Raw genomic sequence first — 24,310 nt, 5'->3', positions numbered from 1 at the left:
ATATATATATATATAACACAAAATGCAAAATGCGAAGCTCAACTAATAACTAAGGATACCCCGTAAAAAAGGAACAATAATAAGTACATATATTGAATGCAGGTGTAGATAAAGAAGAGAAATATGCGTGCATGCATGCATGCATGCATGCACGCATTTATTGCATATTTTATTGACTAACCTATAAGCTCTAAATCTTCTGACGATATACCACTGCCGTTGTCCCGCACCTCCAGCCCACCCAATCCGCAATCCATCAGACGCACCTCTGCAGATAAACACAAGAGGAAAACAAAACACAAAAAGATAGAAAGAATACAAGAAAAAACTAACAAAAGAAAAAATAAACCCAAGAAAAAATTAACACAACACAAAATAAACGCAAGAAAGCATACATATACACGAGGCGAGATAAACACAAGGCATAAATAACCGAGAAAATAAACAAGAAAAATTAAACGCTAGAAAAACCAAGCACAAGAAAAAATAAACACAAGCTAAATTAAATGTTGATTGTTCCCTGTTAAGGAATTCTCTAAATTACTTTTGAAGTATAATTGCATAAAGGTGAGGAAATGGGAAATAGTCAGGAAATAGAGAATAGTCTGCATATCTGTCTGTCCTGCTGTCTAAGAGTACCAAATACGACTCAGTAAGTATATAGTGGGCTACACCTGCTAGTATTAAGTCATTTATGCACATCAAAGAAGTGCCAAGAGGGCAGATCAGATAGCCTGTATAGGTGCCCCTTTTGTGCACCTCTGAGGTGCACGTACAGCTCAATGCTGCTGCCTCACCTATAGAAGTAGAGCCAGCATCAAGAGCATTCTCTACGAGCTCTTTGCAAATACTCTTGAGGTCTACAATGACCTGCTGGCTGCTGAGTGCTGCTGCTGTCTCGCCAGATATGCGGGCGATGCCTCTCCTGCGGGGTGCACCTGTTGGGCGAACAGGAGGAGCAGTGGGGGCGGAGAATGAAGACAAATCCATCACGTCTGACCCAGCAGCCGCACTGCTTCCAGTATTGCTGCTGGTGCTGCGGTCTCCTGCTGTTCCCGCATCAGCCGGGGCATCCCCGTGCAAAGGGGAGACAACTGAAGCACTTCTCGCGGCCGTTGAGGGCTCTGAGGAAGGTGACCACTCGTCAGATCTCCAAGAAGCCGTGCTTCTGGCAGCATCTTCGGGCAAAAATGCAGCAGCTGGTGTACTACTGCTACCTCCCCCAATGGGCCCCATGAGTTGCTGTGGGCCCTGACCACCACCACCCGCGGTATCTAATTGCTACACGTTGTCGCCGTGATAAATGCAGCAGTACACTCAGGTTCCGCTGCCGCTAAACACTCAAGGGATTCAGTGGTACCGGGCGGTGCAAAAAGGGAAAAACGCTAACACCTTCCGAAGAGTTTGTCTTCCAATAATGAGTCAGCAGCATGCCATCAACCACCGCATCCAGCACCTCCAAATGCAGAATTCAAGTGATTTTTAACGTGTCCTAGTGATATAAATGCGGGGGAGAGGCAGACACACGCGAGTTGATGTATACTGTATGGGGTCTGTCCATTGACAGAAAGCAGCAGTCGGCTACTTCTCCTTCAAAGCGGCTTAGTGGAGATTTGTCTATTAAAATACATCCACAGACTGCATATGCAGTAATATAGGGGCGAGCAAAACACCAAAATATTTATTGTTGGTTGCTCCCAGGTAGCTGATGGTGGTTGCCTTCGTCGGCGGGCCCCAGGGGCCCCCCACCATCCTCGTAGTGAGTGCCCTGGGGTCTGAAAGGCTGCGTAAAAGCAACAACGACGAAATAATAATTTTGAGACTAAACAAGAAACTGATGGCAGTTTACACGATAAATCATGTATTGCTTGTAGCGAACAGCGCGATTTATTGAGTGCTGTCTCTGCGTCGGCACCACCCTACTACCTTGGGACATATCCCGAGGACAGTCTGTATTTCTGATTCTAATGCTAGCACAACTCTTTGAGACTGGACTGAAAAGGTCCACATCAGAGTGTTCTCGTCAATACACAGCAGCTGCTTACACTATGAACCAAGAACAATAAAAATAACATTCATGATCAACGGCGCTGCAGCACACCCGCTGCATATCACGGTCGATACATCTATGACTGTTAACAGCGCCATGCTATTCAGTTAGTTTCGACATTAATTTCCTACGCTGCAGAAAGTCTGTAATAATTTGTAAGCAAACGGAAGAAGCTATTCTGCTTCTAACGAACACCTGGCTGTTGACTCCACTCTTCTGCTGGCTGAATAACAAACTCTGTAATCCTGTCGGGTTGTAGGCACATTGTCCATCCGGGAGCTGTTGAAAACTAATGGTGTTATTCAATCTGCACGGCTGGGAGCACCTTTACGCTGTACAGATCTGCTCTACATCCACCATCACCCTGCAGACGACTGCAAGGGGTATGTTGGCTTCAGTTCTCACCAACAGAAGCGGTCCATGATTTGACGGTGCAGCCTTGTTCGTTGCATTGGCTTGTTCCGTCTATTAGAATCATCATTTCTGCCGTAACAACCTCGATGCCCCACTGCCAATCAACAAGTACATCAGATGTGCTTCCCCTTCACAGTCTTATTGAAGGGATTCTGAGCAGAGTTGTATCCTCGGCAAGTTTCCCCAACACCCGGAGAACCCACGAGATATGCAGTTCTTCCTTTGTAGAGCATAGGCTGGCAGGTCTGATTACCTGCCGCACTCTCTATGACGATCTGCTCGTGTTATCCCGTACACTATCGAAAAAGCGCTAGCACAGGGGCACTCAAAATTCTGTAGTCATCTTTACTGAGCGTTCATAGGCGGCCTCCATCGCATCTGCGACTGCACACCGCGAACAACACGTACAGCACAACAAGTGGCCCACCGCCAGAGGGAAGAACAACACCCTAACATTCTGAGAGAGGAATAATGGAACGCACATGCGTTATGCTCAAGATTGTGCAAAGAATTGTTGTCTCTGCAAAATCTTGGGTACAAAGCCCAAAACGTGAACAGCCGGACACTGAGGCTGGTCGTTTTCTTCCTACCTGCTGCTCTAAAGGCTCGGGCCTCCATCGCCATCAGACCGGCAATGCTTATGCCCCCAGGTGTGGTAATGTCGTCCCGAATAAGGGCAGGGTGGATTCCTTTACTCTGCAGCAAAGTAGCAGTTCCTCGTACAGACTGCAGAGCCGCCTCAGTGGCCAACTTCCTCGGCAAGCCGCTGTGCAACACCAATCACGGCAAAAGACACACAGAAAAAACTCAGCAGAGCACCTCCTCTGCTGTGATACACTGCGCTGTGGAGAAACGGGAACTGAACGCCTCCAGACCGGTCGCTGCAGCTGCACGCCCATGAACCTCAGCATACCACCTGACTGCGCCGTCAATGAGGGCTTCAATGAATGTGCAGACAAACGCTGGACCTGCACAGTTTGCAACAGCAACTTTCCCAACAACCAACCTAAACCCCAAACACTCAACAAACACAAGCTGTGAAGCTCTGTACCCAGCAGCCGCAGTACAGGCAGGATATGCAAAAGTGGCCTTGACTACAGCCTGCGGGGCTGGAGGGCTTGGGGCTTGGAAGGCATTTTTGGTTGCCTACTGGAGCCGCTGACTGCACAGTAGGCGTCAAAGTACATCTCTGGAACAGAGTGCACAATGCCGAAAGCTCGCAGCAAGCGCAGGAGCAACTCGCGCAATTCGTCAGATAAGCCATCCTCGCAGTAACAAGTGGAGCCTTCACCAAGAGCGCACAGCACATTCGGCATGATGCGCACGAGAGATACACGAGAAAAGCCTTTCCTCGTGAATTCCTCTCGTAGTTTCCAAAGTGGCACCCCAGGGCATGCAGAAACCAGCACACAGGGGCACGGGTCGTTACGCAGAAGTGCAACCACCGAGACGGCATCCCTGGGCTTTACAGTAAGAAACAGGAAACTTTTCTTTGCCCATTTCGCCACCTGAGTGCAAAACGTTCATCCATCGCCCCCACCCCCCAGACACACACAAACACAAACACTGCTTAAATTGAACAATAGACAGCTCCGCGACGCCAAATCGTGGCTTCCCTATGCCATCAAAAGAAGCTCATCTGCCCATACTGTTGTGCATTTTCCGCATTTTCCGGAAGATACAGAAAAGCACAGGACCGAGCCAATACACAGGAAGTCAATACGGGGGGTTCTAGCTCAATTGATCCCCTGTAGTTAGGGTCTACAGTAGCAGCCCAGAAAGGATCAAAGCCCCGAAGCTAAAAGGGTTCGATCTATGTGTGCATTAATACACTCAGGTATATGGCACGCAGGCTCGCCTCGTCGTTGGTTCCAACCGAGTATCCTTGAGCCCTAATGGCTTGGCGAGACTCTTCCGTGCGCGCACTCATGCAGATGTCGTCTGGCGAGCAGACACCGCCGCGTACGAGCGCCTCCGCCATGGCCTTCGCAATTTTCCCTCCACCCAAAAAGCCTACTTTAATTTCTGCAGGAAGGCACAGCAGGAAAGTTTACACGTAGGGGTTGTTCCATGGATGGGACATATGTGGGAGACGGGTGTCTTCAGAATATAAAGTTATAAGAAATGGCATAAACCAATATGGAACCCATAAAATGGGGAATGACGAGTGGAAGACTCACTTGGTGACCCCTCAGTCATGGTGGACCACGGCGTCTAGTGCCCGGGGACAGGAGGATTTCCGCTGAGCCTCTAGCGAACTATTCCTGAGAAGAACGCAATATTAGTACTAAATAAAAGGTCGCTTAGACCGAAATTGTGGTTAAATGCATTAGTTGAACCCACTGCCCTTAGGGTTTGGGGCTGGCTGTAGTGAACATGTAACGCATGATGGGCGTCTGCCGTGGTTACGTATGACTCCCTAATAGGCCTGAGGCCTCAATGAAGTAGACTGCTACACCTCTAATATGCTGATAAGCATACTAATATTACTGAATTCTATCTGTAGTTGAACCTAGGTAACCTCAGGTCTCCAATATCCCACTGTGCCCACTCTATCTTACTCGTAGTGTAGTGCACGGGCACTACATGGTCCACAGTTGCGGTAGCCAGCGTGTAAGATAGAGAGTGAGCACAGCAGCCTATAAGAGACCTGAGGTTACCTAGGCTTAGCTATTGATGGAATTCGATAATATTAGCAGGTTTAGAAGCATATTAGAGGTGTAGCAGTTTATTTGGTCTGAGCAGCAGCACCCCGCCGCAGAGCTATGCGCGCTGGCGCATAGAAGGTAAGTGACATAGTTAGGTCATGTTTGGCTCTGTGTATTCAATTAAGGATAGAGGTCTTGTGAATTAGAATGACATTGGTACATTTAGGAGCAGAGTTAGTCCGAAAGAGTCGGGCCATGCCTGCGGTCCGACCGCAGCACCCGGTGCCGGGATGGACGGCACTTGGCAGGGACGAACAGACACTCATGATGGAAGGCGATTTGGATCGATCCTTCCTTCGGAAGTTCCGTAATTTAGGGATTTTCCCTACGAATAACTGAGAGTTAAGGTATTTGGACACGCGTTTTGTAGATCTAGTACATATATAGCCACCGTGTGTTACACGTAGGCTACCACAACCGTGGACAATGTAGTGCCTGTGCACTAGAGAAGTGGCCGGTTACCCATGCAGAACACAGGCACTACAATGGAACTATAGTGGGACCTACAGTGGTCAGGCTTTGTGAAAAGGGAATATATATAACACCGGTAAAGCGATGCATCGAGAAGGTTCAAGCCTAGTGTAGCGCTGGTTGGTATCTGCTCCTGTAGTGGGCTGGCAATCTCAAGTACTCAAATTGGACCTCGATCAATATATTCGGCGGAGACAGAGCAAATAATATATTGCCAAAAATAAACTAGCTCATAGTAGACAGCAGGTAAGGATATCAGGTTAACAGCGCTTCGCAGCTACCAAGGCTCTGCAGGTGGTGCTGCAGCCGAGCGCTCAGCGGGGCATGATTTCTCTCTCTCACTCTCTCCTAAATGAGGATTAGAGCCGGGAGCGTAAATGAATGAAAGACTGTTCGTTGGAATTTATAGGCTATTTTAAGGGTTATGCCCTGGGTGGCCATGGTGGCTGTTGAGACCGGTGAACTCCGCAGTTCTCTGTTTCCTGTATGGTTGAGGTAACTTCGCGTTACATTGAATTAAGCCGCATGCTCCTGCTAATGCTGCTGCTGATTCCACCCAGGTAGTGGACAAATTACAGCAGCAGCTGGCACAGTGTTTTTTGCACGTACAGTCCAATGTTTTGCACAGGACACCAAACAATATACTAGCGAAGGTACAGCGGTGCAGGGAAGATATAGGGCAGGAACTGGCAGGGATGGGGTAGGCTTCAAGCTCTTCAAAGAGTATCTGTGAGACAAATGTTTGCAAAATCCCAGATTGACGGTGCTGATGACCGCCTGCACGGTTCAGCAATGCATTCGCCGTCTGACCTCCGTGACGTGTTAGCAGATTCCGATAAACACCGACAACAGATACACACCGACTGCAGTCATCTAGATTGCCAGCCGCGAGCAATGATACATCTATGTGCTGTCAGGGCTCGTGATTGCACCTGTCGAACTTCAACGGGGATCAAGCATCGTTTTTTGGGCCGAATCAACGAGGGCTGGACAGCGAATGGAATGGCATCGTACGTGTACTCATCCATCGCTGACTCCCAGGCGAACGTGCAAGACATTGGGCTTACCCTTCAATTACTACGCAAAAACATTGCTGGTTCTCCCAAGGGGCTTCAGGAGCAGATAAAGCTGAATTGATTGAAACGTGGAGCGGTTGTCGGCTTCAGCAGCTGCAACTGCTGGTGTTTGTATATGCCCTTCTCATTACAAACGATGTTTTCTGCGCTTGCTAGTGTACTTTTCCTAGTTGCGTAAGCATGCAATGAGGGGCAATAGCGTGAAGAGGCATAAGCGCCAAAGCTCCACCGCCCCCAAAACTGGTTTACACACATGAATAATATCGATTCCACCAATCACAGTCTGTTAGGAATTAATAAGAAACTATTGAACTCTGCTGTTAGTCGCAGAGGCCAGGGGCCGCTTTGCTCCGTGGGCCTCATGATTATGAGGCCGCGAAGTGTTGACTTGCCCACACACGCAGCACAGCTGCTTCCAGTGTTTATCCGCAGGGGCCCATCTTTTTGCAGTAGCACAAAGAGTGAATTAGTGAGTGCCTTACTACTACCACTTAAGAACCCTTTGAGCATTGTTTCTTGCTTGCACGTAGTGGTTTCTAGCATCGAATCCAAATAAAAGACGGTTCGGCGCGTTGGCGTGTGCACATCGAACAAATAATTAACAGATTTTCTCGAAAATTGTGGGTACGGACAGCTTGGAGGGGATATATAAGCCAATGTAGGATTTGGATATGTAGAACAGAAACATACGAATTCTGCCGTCCACTGGACGACTACACCGCTTGCACGCCGGAGATAACTTGTATGCTTCGCCACTCCATCAGCTAAAGCAATTCCCAGCTATCCGGATATTAATCAATAAGGAAATTTTGCATAATTACGTGCATTGAAGGTGTTTTTTGACTGGCTACTTGGATCCTTTCATGGGCCCCGCGGTCAAGCACCGGTGGCGGAACGGCGCCTGGTAGCCGCTAGTGTACCAGCATGCCACCAATGGTCCATTCGGGAGACACCGACTCCCTGTCACTTTTGAGTTTTGTTTAATTTAGTTTAAACCGGCAATAGGGACTTACTCAGGAGGGGCAGCAGAGACGGCGGCTTGCCGTCCCACGGTCCCATCTTCCCGCGATTTTTGAGTCCGCTTGAAACGCTGGCTTCTCAAGCGCTTAGTGCCAAGAGGCAGATTCACTTTCCTTCCTTCTCAGAAGCGAAAGAAACATAACTGTCCGCGGCTTGCTTCTACCTAGCAGATGCTGCGTCCAACATCCCTGCAGACGTCGATGCCTGCAGGAAGGGCCTCGTGACTAGGTGCCCCAAGGGCAGGACAGACGCAAAACTTGTCCACCATAAGTATTGATAGCCTGGGGGCAATGCATACATTCGTGAAACATCAAGTATAGGCTTCTTGGAACCGGAGCTCTCTTCCAGACCTAAGAGGCGCAACCCTGAGGGCCCAGAGGCACCATACGGGTTCACCAACTGGGCAGCAGCTTAAGAGCCTCCTGGAAGCCATATATAACTGCTTATTGCTTATTTTCACACCTTCTGAAAGTGTTGAGCAGGCTCTTCTCGCCTCCAGCCTGTGGAATGTCACATACATGAGGCTGCAATTTTAACAATGGCACTCGTCAAGCAGGGAACGGCCAAGGGCCGTAAGGTCAAGTTGGCCGATGATACCCCAGAAGGCATAAGCCTAGAGCCGGAATCAATGGAGGAGAGCATCAGGGTGTGCACGCGTATGCGGCCCCTGTTTCCCAAAGAGGTGAGGTATTTGTTATACAGGGGAGCATGAGAAACGAGCACGGTAGGAAAAGGCCCTGGAGTACTTTACCTGCCTAGCACAGAGCTGAGGGTTTCTTTAGAAGCCTTACAACAACCATTGAATCAGTATGCGATATATTGCAGGTGGAGAGTGGCCACTTGAAGGCGTGGAAAGTGGAGCAGAAGTCGATGCATTTGATAGTTGAGCCTCCAACGCAAGCAGAGATTGAAGAGAGTCGCCAGGGAAAGACGCCCTCTTCCAAAAAAGTGGTTGAAAAGACGCAGGCCCAAAAGGACCAGGTGCAACGGCACTACGCCTTTGACAGGTGCTTCGACGACGAAGGTAGGCAACGCAGGAAGTCCAGTTACCCATCGTAATTGGCGCGCCGCAGCACAGGTGGTCTACAGCAGCAATAGCCATCTGTGCATGAGATACGTTGCGTTGTAGCATATTTGGCAAGTCCTGAGATTGTACGTAATGTATGTTTATGCAGCGGAGAATGATGAGGTGTTTGCCTATGTCGCACGAGACATTGTCTTGGACGCCTTTAAGGGGATCAATGGATGCGTCTTTGCCTATGGTCAAACAGGTACCTTTTCCAGTCAAATTCCTTTGACACCGCTTTCGCCGCACTACGCGCAAACGATGGGCAGGATTCTTAGTCTCTCACCAGTACTAGCTATCTATATGCTATGAGTCCCCATTGCTCGGACTATCTATAGTGGATATTTGCGTGACCTTTGTTTGGTGGTTTTTGTAGGCTCCGGGAAAACCCATTCAATTATGGGCGTCGCAGAAGATCCTGGCATTCTGCCACGATCGCTTGCCGAATTTTTTGACTGCATGTCGGACTCGTCGTTGCTACGGGAGGAAATGGAGGATGCTGCCGCTGAGAAGGAAGAAGAGACGGGGGAAACTCAACTCGCTACAACGGAGCCCCGGACAGAGGGCCTGGAAGACGGCGAAAATCGAGTAAGCTGTGCCTCTTTTCTCATTTACTAGAGACGCTTTTGCATGGAGCAGGGACGGAACTTAACTGTTGATGGCAGCATCGAAGACTTTGATCAAAGTGACACTCGAATATGCCCGTATTCTTTGCGATTGTTGCATCAAAGGAATATCTCATGAGAGTTTCGTACGTTGAAATATACTTGGAGCGCGTTAACGACTTGCTGCAAGAAGGCCCCCGAGGAGGGGCTGTGGAGAACCTTGACGTCAAGGAAGACCCGAAAAAGGGATTTGTTGTTGTGGGGTTGCATGAGGAAGCTGTTGCCTCTATGGAAGAAGTGATGAACCTTTTGTCCAAGTGGGCCCGAACGTATTCATTGAATTGCCTCCCCACATCCAATTTATATGTGCACAACAGAAACTCTACAACCTTTCTCCACACGGGGACAAATTTAAGTCTTCTTCTGTTGCTGGATCTTTTTGGCAGTCCTTCCTGGCCTCTGGGTGAGACGTTCTCCCATCAGCCTCGCTATGTGTACCATATGTGTGTGTTTACGGGGTAGAGCTGAACAGCGGCGCCATTTCGCGAGGACGAACTTCAATGAGACTTCTTCAAGGTAAGGATATTTCTCTAACGTGACCTGCAAGTGCATTATCCAGGGTCATTCTTCAGGTGTTTCCCTGTTGCATGGGGAACACAGAAATCACTGATCCATTATTTCCCTGCTTTCTCTGGCAGGTCCCACGTAGTTTTTTCGATTACGTTGGAGTCCACAAGCACTTTCGAGGACGGCACAAACGTCAGCCGACGCGGAGAACTGAAGATAGTCGATCTGGCAGGCAATGAAAAGGCAGGCAGGGCCTCCGAAGGTGTGGAGAATGCCAAGCTTGTTCTCGAGGAGGGAAAGGCAATCAACAAGTCTCTCTTTCTTCTCTCGTATGTTTGAAAGATCTGTGAATACCTGTCATGCCTTTCTCTACGTCCAATTTTTAGTGGGTTTTTGTGCCAGTTTATAGTGCGTCAACGAGGTAGCACCCATCCCCCACTTGGGATTGCTCGGCTTTGGGTGATGCGTGTCAGGGAGGTAATATCCAAACTGTCAAAGCAAGCACAGCAGACAGACGAGAAGGGAAAAAAGAGGGGGGAAAAGGAAGTGTACATCCCTTGGCGAGACTCGAAGCTTACTCGTCTTCTCCAGGTACACTGCTACGGTCAACTCAGCATAGGCAACTTTGCCAGTGGCTCCCAATCCACATAGGGGGCCTTTGCTGCTTAAAATCTATAGAATTCTCGTGTGATGGATGCTGTTCCGGTCCCAACAGAAAGCTCTTGGAGGCAACAGCCGCGCCGCAGTGCTGGTGGCTGTCCACCCTTCAAGCCTATACTTGGACACGTCTTTTTCAACTCTACGCTTCGCAATGAAGTGCAAGGAAATCAAGAAGAAAGTCTGCGCCAACTTCTTCTCCCCAGAGCAGTCTCTCATTGCACAACAGAAGAAGCTAATTGCAATGTAAGACTGTGGTATTTCCAAATAATATTGGTAGTAATAACCCCCGCGGAACTTAGTCGAACTTGCAGTGCGGATTTTCCTTGAACGAGCTTAGAGGAAGCTTCGGACAGTTTTTGCCTGTCTAGTCACTGTAATAGCCCCTTAGATGCATGTCATTTTCAGGCTCCATGCGCAGCTGAAGGAACTTTCGGAAGGCGGAATAACTCCTGGCGTAAATTCACAGAGGAATGCAGAAAACGATGAACAAATCCGAATTCTAAAGGTACGTCGCTGGCTGCCAGACACTAGGTTAGAGAAGAGGTTAGGGATGAGATGCAACGTTTGGCATCTAGGGCCTAGTAGTGATTCGTGGGGATGCGTGGGCGCAGAGCGACTTGGAGAACAAAGTGGCAAAGTTCCAGCAGTTCATCATAAAAGCAACAGCGGCTCCAGCGCAAGCACCTTCTGGAGGGGGGCTGCAAAGGGCACGTACCATGCGGCAGTAAGTCTGCTGCTACGTTGACGTCGTGTCGCTTAGGTGTCTTTGCAATTAGCAAGCTCTTCAGTGTGTGTCACCGAATATTCCTGGGCTGCACAGGGCTTGATACATTTTCGAGAACGATGCAGTCTGTTGAAGAGGCTTGATATGTTATCCAAGAGGGTTTTTGTAGATGCATTGAGTTCAGTGGACCCTGCAAGTTGCTGTGTATTTTCATACTCAGGCCGTCTACATTTCGAAGGATGGATACCCTGGCGGCTGCGCGCTATGGATTGCGGGACATCGATGGATTGAACCAAGCTGACTCAGAAGACCCTGCTGTGAGGGCATCAATGACTCACGCATTGAGCTTGTTGGATCGTTTTGGCCAGGATGTCAAGAGCGATGTAAGGCAACGACTTCATTCTGAGGATTTTTGCCACACTCCTAAGGCACCCAGGCGTGAGCTAGAGTGTCTTGTCCCCTACCTGCAGTGGTTCTGATGTGTTCGTGTGTTAAAGGCATATGGAAGTTTCCAATCGATGTCAAGTGGAGAAGCCTCTGGTGGAGCGGTTCTGAGGTTTGAGACCCTTGAGCATTCGATTGAGGGGGCAATACAAGAGCTAGAATGTATAGATGACAATCCCCCTTCTGCAGGTGAAGAGTCTCTGACTTGTGAAGATTCGTCTGCGAGTGACATATCTGATCATGAAGCACCCCTAGAAGCTCACATGGAGGACGGCGACTTACGGGAGGAGCATCAAGATGCAGGGAGTAATGATCGCAAGCTGAAACAGCCCAAAGGCGCAGCCGCATCTCCAAAAACAAAGGTCACGCGGGGCAAAGGGGAGAAAAAGCAGAAATCGAAGACTGTAAAGATTTCTAAAAGGGCAAAGCCATCCCCTCCTGCCAAGGAACCCAGTGACGTATCCAACGATCAGCCTCAAGTCACGCTTACGCCAGAAGAACCTGTGGAGCAGGAGCGCGATACAAGTGAATCGCGGAAAATCAAGGCCTTAGTCCTTAAGCAAAAGGCAGAGAGGGAGAACTGGGCTGCGAGGCTCAGGAAGGCAAAAGAAATGGGCCTAGAAGTTATATCAAAGGTTCTTTTGTGAGTCAAATAGTTTCGAAAATAGATTTGGCACCGCTGCGTAGCTGGATCATGTTCTCCGAGAGGACTTCTTAAGCGACTGCAAAATGTATGCGCGCATGCATATGCATGGAATACCCGAGCCATCTGTTAGTGAGTGCTTTTGTTTTCGTATATCGTGTGTCTCAGCCGCATGCAAGACGAAAAGGAAGCACTTGTCAAATCGAAGAAGCGCACCGCAGAATTGATGAGCCAGATTCGTCACATATGTGCATTAATGCATCGGTTAGGGCTTTCAGTGCTCAGTACTGCTTCCGCCCCAGGAAAAGGACAGAACAATGAGTTGCCTGCTCGAGATCAAGACAGCGAGTCGCTCAAGAGCTTCCTTGATCGTGTTAAGGAGATGCGGGATGCGGAGCCATTAAAGCTTTCTCAAGGCATTGGAGACCCCGTGGGACAGGCGGCGAAGGCACAAGGCTTCCCTGACATTGACCAAATCCGCCCTTTGGCATGCGCTGCAATTAATAATGCCTTGTCGTAAGTCTGTTTATTTGGCGCACGTGGCTCAATACGCAGCACGGGGGCCAGATGCCCCCAACCCTACCCCGCCATCCCCCCGAATAATGGGACTCCATTGTCAGTGTTCCTCCATCGTTGAACAAGAAATTGAGCACCGAGCAACCAAAGCTCATTCGTCATAGCTGCTCTGTGTGCCCTTCTCACAGACGAGTCATGCTTGCCGAAGTATTAGAAAATACCAGAGAGAGCGGGGAAATTCAACAAACGGGGGGCGAGCAGCCGCCTCTTATGGCTTTAGCTGCTTCTGTTGTATCTTCAGGGACATCTGCTCCAAATGATGAAGTGCGGCCTCCCTCTGAGCTTTTATGCTTTACGAAACGTTAAATGTGTTGTTGCGGCCTGTCTCATAACCCAATCAGCCAGTAGTTGTGTTCTACCCGCCGCACATGTACTTTGTTTACGAATTTTGGTTCAGGCAACCACCCCAAAGGTACCCGAAAACGAAGAGGAGGCGGTCAGTGCTCTGGAACTGATTTTTACTAAGGTTGCTCCCACTGAGAGTAGCATGGCAACAGTTGACGCAGAAACAGCTGAGGTGAGTCCCCGTCTAAATCATGGGGAGTTGTCTTCGTTCCCGGCAACTTTGCAGGGGCTCGTGCGAGTAGACGAGGTTCACATATTGTTATGTGCCTGCGTTCGCTGCGTCCCAGATGGTGGAGGGGAAAAAAGAGCAAACACTTGAATCCATCCTGCAAATTCTTCCTCCTTGGGAGCAGCATATGCTTGCACTCCTGTACGAGCAGCAAGAAATGAGGAGGGCTCTAGGCCAACTTAGAGACCACTTCGTCCAGCGCCTCAAGGAAATCCAAATATCGGTCAAGAAGGGGCTGGTATGTGCCAAATCGGAGACTTGTATGCGCTGTATCATTTAAAGCTTTTCTGATTAACATAGGGCATCCAAAGATATTTCTGAACGTTCATGATTCGTTTATGGTGTATGAGCAGCTAGAAAAGCTTGAGCTCACCGAGCACTGCGACAGAATGTTGGCTGCCCTATGGAGCTTTAAGGCAGAGCTCACTGACTCGAAGTCACCGAACCGCGTCGACGAAGACACGAATGCAAAGTTCGCAAAGCTGATGGCCAAACTTGAGGAACTGTCGATCCGCCTTGCTGAAAGGGACATAGACTACAAGTTGCTCTCTGGTACGGAAGACCCCTGCCGGATTTACACTTAAATCGATACAGTGCAGTCCTTTACTTAAGCTGACAACTGTAATAGTGTATATCCGCCCATGTAACAAAACTCTGGCGAGAACGCCCATATCAATACTTGCAGCATTATACATGCCCGAGCACTCGACTGGTGGCTCATCTTTTGTTTATTTGAACAGAGGATTACTTGGCCATCAAGCAAGAGAACGCAACACTGCAAGAGACCACACGGAGGCTTAAGGAGGAGAACAATAGCCTACTTATGATACCAAAGACAATGACAAATTGGGAAGAGCTTAAGGGCTACGATGATGTGGTATGACACATTTGTAGGTCCAGGTCATAGACGAAAACGTATGGAACGCGATGACTGGGAGGACACTGATCCCATAAATCACTTATACAATTACGTTTTCTGTACAGGAGAAGAAGGCTTTGGCAAGAGACGTTCAGATGCTGCAGGGCTATGCGTCCCATTTGCGCATGAAGCTGGAAGAAGGCCGTGCTGTTGAGCTTGATGTGAGGCGGCTGAACCAGGCACTCTACGTGGAGTTACTTGCTGCAAACACAGCCATCGCGGATTTGCAGGATCAGGTCAAGTTCTATACAAGCGTAGACAGACGGGAAGCGACGCTCCTAGAGGTCAGTAATACAGCTGTGACAGACGGTTCCAGAGTTTACTTTTCCTATTTGTCGGAATAGCTGGCATGCTCCTGGGGCAATTGCAAATCATCTGACACGTTTGCACTTTTCCAGGAGCAACTAGCTGCGGCGAATCAAGCAGAGGCGGAGAAAAGCGATAAAATAAGGGACCTGGAGGAGGAAGTTGCTAGCCTAAAAGCCCAGCTTGCAGCAGCGCTTTCTAAACCAGAACCTGAGGAACCCGAAGTTGAATCGCCGGCTGAACCCATTGAGGGGCCGGCTGAAACCGAACAGCAGCCACCTACCCGCCGTTCCGTGAAGAAGAGCTCGCTCACAACAAACGCCAAGGCAAAGCCAAAAGCTACTTCTAGAGGTGAATCTCCATTTTGGTTATCTATTTGTGCAATTCTATCAGTGGGAACTAAGAGCAATACAAGAGCATGTAGAGACAGAGCTTCTGTAGCAGAGCTCGTTTCTGTTACAGCGTCACAAACTGCGTATTAGGTCCACTGACACATTATGACGCTTATTACGGGGGCACACTGTGCTGTTTCGTTGCTCCTTTCAGCTCCTACCATGGCCTTGTCTCATGCTGCTGCCGTTTCACCGGCAAAACAAAAGCCCTTAGCAAAGCGCAGCACTGCGGCTACAGCTTCTGTAGATAGGGGGTCTATAAAGCGTGTGACACGTGCCCCATCAAGAGCAAGTATCTCGAAGTCAGAAAAGCCTACTTCTGCTAAGGGTGGGGAGGGCTCCAGACTCGTCAGGGTTGTTGAACCAGAAGGCCATTCCAGCCCATCACCTAGTCCGAAGGCTACTTCCTCTTTAAAGCCCCCAGCGTCTCCTAAAAAGAGAGTTTCAATCAGTCTTCCAGAGGACGACCCCCCCGCCTCATCAGATGGTAATAGGCCATCCGCTGAAGCACAGATGAATGTAACAGGACGGGCTCCAGCCTTCACAGGTGACCCGCGCAACAAGGGACTAGCCAACATGGTGGCTGCTTTAAGTGGGCGAAGGCGAAAGGGTGGCGGTGTTTAGAAGAGAGACAGACCCTACGCTTGCCAATCGCAAAAGCATGTTTTCTGGTGAACTCCTACCTTTGGGTTCCTGCGTACTGTTAGTTCCGATGGAACGTTTTTGAACGTTGAGGGTGGTCACTCACATGAAGCCTGTTAAATTACCAAGCAATCCATCTGAAACGTCAAGACCGTTACTGTTCAGTCACTCTTTGAAGGGCACCGCCGCACTGTAAAAGGCGATTCTCAGCCGGTTCAGGGCCGCCCTAATCGGCAAGATATCCCCCCTCCCCGTTTTGCGTGAGATACAAAGCACGCGAGCGTTGCCGGGTGTTCTCAAGAGGTCGTCTTTGATGATCAGCTGATGGGGGATCCCCACGAGATCCGCATGCGACTGCATTTGGCGAAGCGTGAGGCCTTGTCGATCGTCGAATAAAATATCCGCAGGTCCCCCTGCTTCTGCTGCAGTCTTCTGCAGCAATCGGAACACTGCCTGCCCTAGACGGGCCACACGCCGGCCATCATTCCAGCGTGCGGCAGGCTGCGGCAGAATTGCAGCACAAAACGGTGCTACTTGGGGTGGAAACAACAAGCCTTTTGAGTCTTGATGCACTAATGCTAAGTGAGCAAGAAGCCGGGAAACTCCAAGTCCATAGCTGTTCATCAAAGGCACCCTCAGTGCACCCCGGGAATCCGTGAAACGGGTTCGCGCCGCTTTGCAGTATGTGTCGGGTAGCTGAAAGCAGTGCCCGACCTCCAAAGTCGAGCTATTTTGGTGGTATTCCATATCTTCTGCGGAAGCATCTTTTTTGCTTTCATTCAGCGGTCCTACTCCCGATACTATCCGATCACTTCCGAGAATGCTGCTCACCTAAAGAAATCGCAAAACAAGCAATGTCAAAGGAAAGCACTGTGTGTTGCCACCATTGTGAAGTCTCAGCAAGGCACAGATAAGGCCTTCTGAGCGGATTATTGCTAGAGTACTTGCAGTTCCAGTCCTCTAGTAGCTGCATGGTTTCTCACATGATATTCGTGGCTGCAAGGGCCCCCCATTGTACCGGGGTCGGCCTGGAATCTGTAAACTGGCCCTGCCCCGACCCGTGTAAGTATCCGCCGGAAACATTCGTCCATCTTCCGGTATGAACTCTCTCTGCATACTGCATCTTGGTGAAAAGAATATGCTTCTAGCATGATAAATTCACGAGAGCGGAGGCAACCCGCCCGTGGGCGGGCTTCATCTCGGAATTTCGGACCTATCTGGTAGAAAACCTGCGGCAGCTCCCTATGACTTCGGACGCCACTTGCCGCTAGCCACGCAGCTGCTTCCTCCGAAGTTGGGGGCAAGAAAAACTGCCGGCTCCGACGATCTTGCACCTTGTAGAGAGACTGCCCAAACGAGCGTATCCGCTGCGGAAAACAGTCACAGGATAATTGTCGTTTCTTGAATGCATATTTACCATTGAATTTGCCGCCCGGAAGGGAAGCAAGTGATCGTGTCAATTGGGGATCTACTATCAGCAAGTGATTAGTAAATATCTGGGCGCCCGACACTTCAGTAGTAAGCTACCAGCAAGAGTAGGTCGTACCTCTGAATTCTCCAACCACTGCATCGGCATGATGTTAGGAAGAGATAGAGGTGAGGCAGTCCCTGCAAGTTCTTGGTGGCATACAGTCTCAATCTTCTTCAGCACACGAAATCCCAACGGTAAAATGCAAAACAAGCCAGAAGACGTAGCCTGAACCAGACGGGCTTTCTCGAGAATCTGTCCAGAAAGCGTAGCTGCAATGCTCCTGCTAGTGCGAGCCTCTGAGACACTAGGCGACTCGCTCCTGCCTTCTATATCCAGTGGCGCTGAACTGTGTTGGGGCTCTGAAGCGGTGTTGGATGTCAACTCCCCGACACATGCATCCTCTGCATCGAGAGAAAGGCCCTCGTCATCGGGATCCGTCCCGTAACCAAATTCCATATGTACACTGCCGGGCATCATCAAGCGGCTCGCAAAACCGCCGCGAGGCAAACCGCCGCAGAGGTATTCCGCGTCGGCAAAACCCTTGTCCCGTGGGGGTGAGAAAGCGGAAACACTGCCGCAAAAGCTCCGTTTGCATATGATGGCTCCAGATGCAGGAGATGTCAGTGTCGCCCTTAGATGACGCTCAACAGTCAGGTGGGGTTCAACACGGAGACGGCGAGCATTGTTCATGAGAAACGCGACAGAGGGCACGTTATTCCCACATCCAACTGCAACGGAAGCCTCCGAATCCTGTTGATGCAGAAGCTGAGGTTCATCTGCAGGAGGAATGCAGTGGAGGAAAGAGTATTGCGCAGAACGCAAAAGAGGATTCAGCACTGCGGCGTTAGTTAACGGGGAGTAGTTTGCGGTGATGGAATGCCCCAATGCCCCTACAATATGGGACAAGAAGGTGAATTTAATCCATGGCAAACACTTAAAGGGGAAAAACGACGACCGACAATTGGATGCGTTCGCCATCTTTCCACTATGGTGTTTTGAAGGTGACCATTGCGAAATCCCATGGTAGACGGGGGTTAAAAAAGGCTCACATACCAAAGTCCAAAGAAGATTGTGCAGGTCAGACTCTGGGTACGCTCTAATACTGTACTTCTAGGGCCTAATTCGAGTAATCCACATGTCACAGGAAAAACATCGTGCAACTGCCCCTCTGCACAGGGGAGAAAACTTGCAGAATGCCGGGCCAAAACACATTCTGTGGAGATGTTTAAATTCTAACTAGTAAACTTTTCTTGAAAAAAGGTTGACAAAAGACTGACGTAGAGCTCAAGTGAGAAAATTTTGAGCAGCCTCTGGAGGTTTTCTATGCCACCTGCTCTGGTCGAATGCGAGCGGCGACCGCATGCAGCCGACCACGTTCGAGAGAGGGATCAACATTGGGGGAAGTTGTCATGAGGTTATTACATTCGTGTTGATTGTTCCTACAACGTTGTTGTTGTGTTCCCTCTAATAAGGCCAGTGCCGAGCGAACGGAGCGCATTTGTTGTTGGGTTGCCGCTTCCACAAGTGTATGCGCATGAAGAAAACAGATTCTCTGCGAACAAATGCCCACAAAGGCAAGACGAGTAGCCTTCTTTCATCTCGATTTGGGCGTTGGTGGTGCAGAGCAACTTGTTCTACAGACTGCTCTTCAGACACACGCAGTCTTTGAGGAGTCATGGCGCTTGCCGTGTACAGTTGATGTCTTCACCTCTTACTTCGATACGGACAGATGTCTCGAAGCATCAAGAGACCGTGAGGACCACCAGAATGCCAGTAGTCTATTCTTACCCTTCAGATGGACCGGGGCGGCTAACGAAGGCCGGACAAGTTGTCGCTACATAATCCGCCCGCGTCGAGCGTATGCTGGTGGCGTTGAGGGGGGGCAGGGGACCACAACGAACCTCTTTTCTCATATATTGTAGAACTGCTTGTCGCATTTTTGGAACCATAACCCACAGTCATTAATCGTGAAGCTTGTGTGCCCTGTTCAGCGAGGCTAAACATACGGGTCTTCGGATCGTTTTTGCCGCATGCCATTTTGGGGAGGTTTCGCGTTGCGTGCTCGATCGTGCGTATGCTGTATCTTGTCCTTGCCGTCATAGTCACAGGTGGGTGTAGGAGTGCGGCTCACGCTCTGTTAAAGAACCACCGGGAAAGCAGCAATACCGTATTGTGTCTCATGGTTACTAGGAGGACCCTATGTATATAACCCTACATCGAAAAGATTCTTTGCACTACATTTTGTATTAAAGCACATTTGACCCCAAGGTAACACGTAACCGAAAGGTCCACCGTTCGTCTCTTTCCACCAGCATCCCTCCTAAATAATAATCTACGGGCCATCACAGCCTCATGCAAAGTACTTACTTCTTGCTCTACAGGGCATATGGGGTATGACCTTGTCTTTAATGACCAGGTGGCAGTAGTGAATCCACTTCTCCGCTTGATTGGTAGGAAGGTGAGTATATGGCGCTGCTGGAGCTCCCTCTTGCGTACAGCGAGAATGTCACGTAGTTGCTATAAGGGTTTTAGGTATCCTACCTATTTGGTAATGAGGGTACAAACGGAGCTACGCGCAGCAAGATTGATGTTTTCGTTGATAACTACTTTGTGCACCAGGTCATTTTCTACGGCCATTTCCCTGACCTCTTACTCGCGCGCCGCCACCCATCGCTTCTGCGCCGCGTGTACCGTTACCCCTTTGACAAGCTCGAGTCTTGGACCACTGGTAACCTTACAAAAAACTGTGCGTGCCCCTCTGATTCCAGAGTGTACTTCGGGCCACATAAATTTGTTTTTGCTTCAGGAACTATCGCTTCCACAATATGAACAGTCTGTGTGCATGTGAAGACGAGGCTACCTGTGGGAAATAAAATGCGTAGTTACTACGTACATTAAAGTGTGGACAGTGTATTGAAGCGCAAATGAGTGGATTGACGTTTTGCTTCACAGTGTTAAGAGTCTAGATATTTCAACTGTGTAAGAATATATGAAACGCATATTCGGGCATTAGCCGACGAACATTTATGCTGTATTTGGACTACCTTTCAACTTCGGCATCAACTGGCTGGTTTCGGCATCTCATGATATACCAATGGTGCACTCATGGGCCTCCGCAGTGGTGTTGGAGGTGTATTTCGGCGCCGCCAAGGATTGTCGTACACCACTGTGGTGCCGACTGACCGTGCAGGAATGTGTGATATGGTGTTGGTCAACTCCAAATTCACTGCAGAAGCATTCTCTCAAACATTTTCATCATTTAGGTGCGCATGCCAGGGAGTACCCATTTCACCATAGATGCGCATCAGACACCTTCAACTGGTGTCGGCTTCGGAATGTACTTAAGGTTGTCGAAATGTTTGATTCTGTTGTAATTTCTTGTCATGCAGGAAGGCCAAGCCCCGAGTCTTGTATCCTCCGGTCAGTAAGGAGGTGGAGGCCTTCCAGCTGCGCAGCGTTAGTGGCAATGTCGATGCTTCGTTCAGCCAGCTAGAAGGGTAGGGACATGGGCCCGGGGGAGCACGAATTATTAAGGTTTTCTGTATTTGGCACTGCCACTTTTTATCTGCTTGTCAGCAAGCCTTTATAGCAAACCAGGTGCTCTGCAGAAGCAGTTCGTTCATCATGCATTTTCTCATTTGCCGCAGATTCGATCTGTCAGTACCATTCGCGACGTCGCTAAACCGATTCGAAGAAAACAAGAACGTCGAGCTTGCAATAAGAGCCGTGGCAAGTCTTCCGGGGCACATTAAATGCAACTTGGTTATAGCAGGTGACTTAACCCTTTACAGACAGTTGAAGCAGCTTCGGTTTATTGATACTTCATGTGCATTTTCTTGTTAGTAGATCGAAACGATACCAACAATAAGGGAGTGTCGGTTACACTAGCGGTCTCTCATCGGGGTCTGAATAGGTTTCAAGCATGAAAAGCGGAATCTCATGATGGGATGGAGCTCCTGTACTGTGTAGGAGGTTTCGATCCGCGTTTACCGGAATGCAAATCGTATTTCCACCGGCTATTGAAGCTCTCTATGGAGCTCAATTTTCGCGTTCTTGGTTGTGAAGATGCCGTAGACGCCAACGCAGCGGTCCGAGACGAAAGGCTCGGAGGAGGACGGTGTATTCTGTTCCTAAAGAATGTACCATTGTCGTTAAAGCTATTCTTATTCAAACGGAGTGTGTGCATACTTTACACCCCTCGTGATGAGCACTTTGGCATTGTGAGTAATACAAACCCTGCAGCGTACTCCCCGTGAAGGGAAGTGCAAGGGTCCCACGGCCGTGCAACTTTTTTCTAGCATTTGGGCGTGGCTGGGCCTTTGTGCAGTGTTCAGTATAGCATTGCTTCGACCAGAACGCGTCTAGTGTGCAGTTGCATGTAACTATTGTTGGAATTCTGTCTCAGGTGCCTTGTGAAGCAATGTTCGTCGGTATTCTTCCCGTGGCTTGCAATACAGGTGGACCCCGAGAAACCATCGTCGATGGAGTTACAGTAAGTAGGACCCCTCGAGGAGGGTTAGCTGCTTCGTGTCGCATTTTATATCGCAACACCTGGGAATGTGAGAGCGAATATGCACATCCACGCCAGCAAACAAGTGACCGTACAAAGGAAGCTGGATAGGTTCCCACATAAACGTTTTGTTGCGCGCAGGGCTTCCTCTGCACTCCAACACCAGAGTGCTTCTCTGCTACTCTTGAACGCATTTTGTTGCTGTCATCGCAAAATCCCGAAGAGCTGGCGGTAAGCGAACTAGTGTCCGGGGCTACGTGCCACCGTTACTAACTGTGTGCCACGGTTGCGTGCCACCGTGCCCATGTAGCTGCTATCGATGGACACTAAACTGCTGGGAACTGCGCTTCGCTCTCATTCCTTCAGGCCATGTGCTCAAACGCTCAGGCGCATGCAGCAAGAACATTTTCACCAGGTATGTGGATGCTCAAGTTTTCCTTTTTCCCCTCCCTTTCATGCGCCGGCTGCGCAGGTACACGGTGGACCATTCTAACAATTTGGCTTATACGTTTGGTTCTCTGCAGATGTATTCCGCCGGTCCCTTAAAGCCATTATTGCAGACGTCACAGGGATTTGTGATAACAACTGTGTGGAACATTCCCAGGAACTCGCACAGCGGGTGTGCACGGCTCGCAGGAAACGGCGCGTTGCCTAGCGTTAGTTAGACGCAGTGCCCCAACGGCGGGGACACAACTTCCGCTAATTAAAAACAACCTCGTAAACCAACAAGTGCAATGATTTATGCACGTATGTTCACGACTTCGATTGTGCTGTAGGGTCGGTTCCCGAGAAGGCATCCATTAAGTAGTTCTGGGGAGAACTCAGAATGGGCAGATTATTCTCATCTTTCCCTCGTACACTACCTAGCCGGAAAACTCAGGGGTTCAGTGCTTGAGTAGTTTGGGCGCTTCAAAATGTGTCCCCAAGGACCTGGTTAGCATATGCGCTCTACAGGAGCACATATGGCAAGGATGCTGGGTGCTCATGGTACACTGTACATAGAACCACAGCTTTACCACCAGCCTGCTGTGAATACTGTTGTACAAAAAAAAGTCGTAATCTACTCTGCAAGCCCTCGTACACCCAGCAGCAAATTTTGGAAGCCCAGAGCAGCGTTTCATTCGTGCAGCAGAGTGGCACCCAGCCAATGCATATAGCGCATCCGATGCAACATGCCGCCTTCTCAGATGCACCACGATGCAACTTCAACTTGCGCAAACGTGCATAAGAGCACAAACATTGACCCCCTAGAACAAATCATACGTCGCCCGCATATCACTGACTGCCTTGGATAAAACTGGCTCGGCTTCCACTAGCACATGCTGTCCGCTATGCACAGCTTCAAGCCATTCATATAATTTCGTCATAACTTCTTGTGGTACTTTTCGTCCTGGCTCTCCTGTCTCTGAACTCCCCACTACAGGAGCCCCGCTCTCTGGTGCTGCAGACTGCTTGTCAGGCAGCTGGTGTGCAGGTTCAGATGTAGGTCCTTCGCCCTTTGTGAGGTATGTACGGACTCCCTCAATTTCCCTTTTAAACCTTGAATCAGGGAGGAGTTTCTGGATGCCCATCTGCATCTCCTCCAGTGCGCTGTTCAATCGGGAAGTCGCCTGGCTGTCGGACAGCGGACGCTGCAAAGCGTCTAGGGCATGGTTTATACCTTTTACAGAGGCCGCCAACTTGTCGGTCACCTCCAAAAGGGATGTAATTATTTTAGCCATCTCTTCCTGGTCTGAAATACTCGGGTCATTAAGCAGCCTTACGGCAGCATTCTTCTTCTCAAGTGCTTCTGTTATGGCGCTGGTAAGGTCTGCCGAAAGCTTCTTCAAAACGGACTGCAGGACCGAACTGCTGTCCACAGTAGTACTGTATTGCGTCTCATGAATATCATATAAGTCCTCTGATTCGACGTGAACTTGAGCTGCGGCTTCTCGGCCGCCTGCTTTCTTCTTCGACACAAACGGTGAGTCCTCCCTTGCATTCCATACAACAAGCAACGCGGCAGCCGCTATAGACATGACCAGGAGAATCCCTGGAGGCAAAATGAACTGGAACCCACGACTGAGACGGCTAGCCTCGGTGGACCACTCAACCAGAATAAATGGCTCTTCGTTCAGCTCCAGTGGAATGTCATAAGTCTTACTCGGCTTTTCTGCCACATACTCTACTGCCGGATAGGCAGCAGCCCCGAGCCTTTCTTCCCAGTCTTCACCCACAGTCTCGCGTAGAAGGAACAAGATTGTTGCCGCGTAGAGCAGCGTTAGCCAGCGAAGCTGCGATGCAAATCTTCTAAGTGTCATTTCCCCACTCACGCAGTGCACTTGCATTGCCCTGGGCCATTTGGTCCCCCGATTCTTACATTAAAGCTTCACCTTCTTCTGCTAGTTCAAATGCGACAGTTGATGGAGCATCCCAGCGTTCATCTGCTGCACAAGAGATGTCAAGCGAATCTCTCGAAGGGTTGCATGGCCG

At 49.5% G+C, this 24,310-nt stretch overlaps 6 protein-coding genes across 6 annotated transcripts; 2 read left to right on the top strand and 4 right to left on the bottom strand.

Moving 5' to 3' along the window:
• Positions 1-176: 176 nt before the first annotated feature.
• Positions 177-1,752, bottom strand: EMWEY_00007690 (hypothetical protein; the record flags this gene model as incomplete). The annotated part of the gene is made up of 3 exons (XM_013478507.1): positions 177-268; positions 798-1,251; positions 1,750-1,752. The coding sequence occupies 3 exons, from the start codon at positions 1,750-1,752 to the stop codon at positions 177-179; spliced, it is 549 nt and encodes a 182-aa protein (XP_013333961.1).
• A 1,037-nt stretch (positions 1,753-2,789) lies between these two features.
• Positions 2,790-4,663, bottom strand: EMWEY_00007680 (pyrroline-5-carboxylate reductase, putative; the record flags this gene model as incomplete). The annotated part of the gene is made up of 6 exons (XM_013478506.1): positions 2,790-2,848; positions 3,055-3,230; positions 3,378-3,432; positions 3,615-3,749; positions 4,313-4,489; positions 4,645-4,663. 6 exons carry the CDS (start codon positions 4,661-4,663, stop codon positions 2,790-2,792), a joined length of 621 nt encoding a protein of 206 aa, XP_013333960.1.
• A 3,614-nt stretch (positions 4,664-8,277) lies between these two features.
• EMWEY_00007670 (kinesin heavy chain, putative) lies at positions 8,278-15,839 on the top strand (the record flags this gene model as incomplete). The annotated part of the gene is made up of 22 exons (XM_013478505.1): positions 8,278-8,421; positions 8,565-8,763; positions 8,915-9,001; positions 9,182-9,393; positions 9,537-9,727; positions 9,933-9,986; positions 10,109-10,306; positions 10,451-10,568; positions 10,693-10,880; positions 11,043-11,142; positions 11,249-11,361; positions 11,582-11,744; positions 11,859-12,448; positions 12,617-12,964; positions 13,153-13,288; positions 13,422-13,541; positions 13,657-13,836; positions 13,952-14,150; positions 14,339-14,475; positions 14,583-14,801; positions 14,916-15,174; positions 15,370-15,839. The coding sequence occupies 22 exons, from the start codon at positions 8,278-8,280 to the stop codon at positions 15,837-15,839; spliced, it is 4,425 nt and encodes a 1,474-aa protein (XP_013333959.1).
• Positions 15,840-16,022: 183 nt separating this feature from the next.
• Positions 16,023-18,306, bottom strand: EMWEY_00007660 (hypothetical protein, conserved; the record flags this gene model as incomplete). The annotated part of the gene is made up of 4 exons (XM_013478504.1): positions 16,023-16,358; positions 16,572-16,688; positions 16,841-17,224; positions 17,404-18,306. The coding sequence occupies 4 exons, from the start codon at positions 18,304-18,306 to the stop codon at positions 16,023-16,025; spliced, it is 1,740 nt and encodes a 579-aa protein (XP_013333958.1).
• A 584-nt stretch (positions 18,307-18,890) lies between these two features.
• On the top strand, positions 18,891-22,493 carry EMWEY_00007650 (glycosyl transferase, group 1 domain containing protein, putative; the record flags this gene model as incomplete). Its single annotated transcript, XM_013478503.1, has 12 exons — positions 18,891-19,080; positions 19,320-19,436; positions 19,710-19,786; positions 19,885-20,056; positions 20,519-20,591; positions 20,718-20,825; positions 20,976-21,100; positions 21,298-21,416; positions 21,734-21,820; positions 21,980-22,069; positions 22,205-22,253; positions 22,363-22,493. 12 exons carry the CDS (start codon positions 18,891-18,893, stop codon positions 22,491-22,493), a joined length of 1,338 nt encoding a protein of 445 aa, XP_013333957.1.
• Positions 22,494-23,085: 592 nt separating this feature from the next.
• On the bottom strand, positions 23,086-24,165 carry EMWEY_00007640 (hypothetical protein, conserved; the record flags this gene model as incomplete). The annotated part of the gene is made up of 1 exon (XM_013478502.1): positions 23,086-24,165. The coding sequence occupies one exon, from the start codon at positions 24,163-24,165 to the stop codon at positions 23,086-23,088; it is 1,080 nt and encodes a 359-aa protein (XP_013333956.1).
• Positions 24,166-24,310: the final 145 nt, after the last annotated feature.

This window comes from Eimeria maxima, genomic scaffold (assembly GCF_000499605.1).
Source record: "Eimeria maxima Weybridge genomic scaffold, Emw_scaff46, whole genome shotgun sequence".
In the NCBI taxonomy this organism is placed as follows: domain Eukaryota; phylum Apicomplexa; class Conoidasida; order Eucoccidiorida; family Eimeriidae; genus Eimeria; species Eimeria maxima.
Note: the sequence above shows the minus strand (reverse complement) of the source record. Positions and strands in the feature narration are given on the sequence as shown.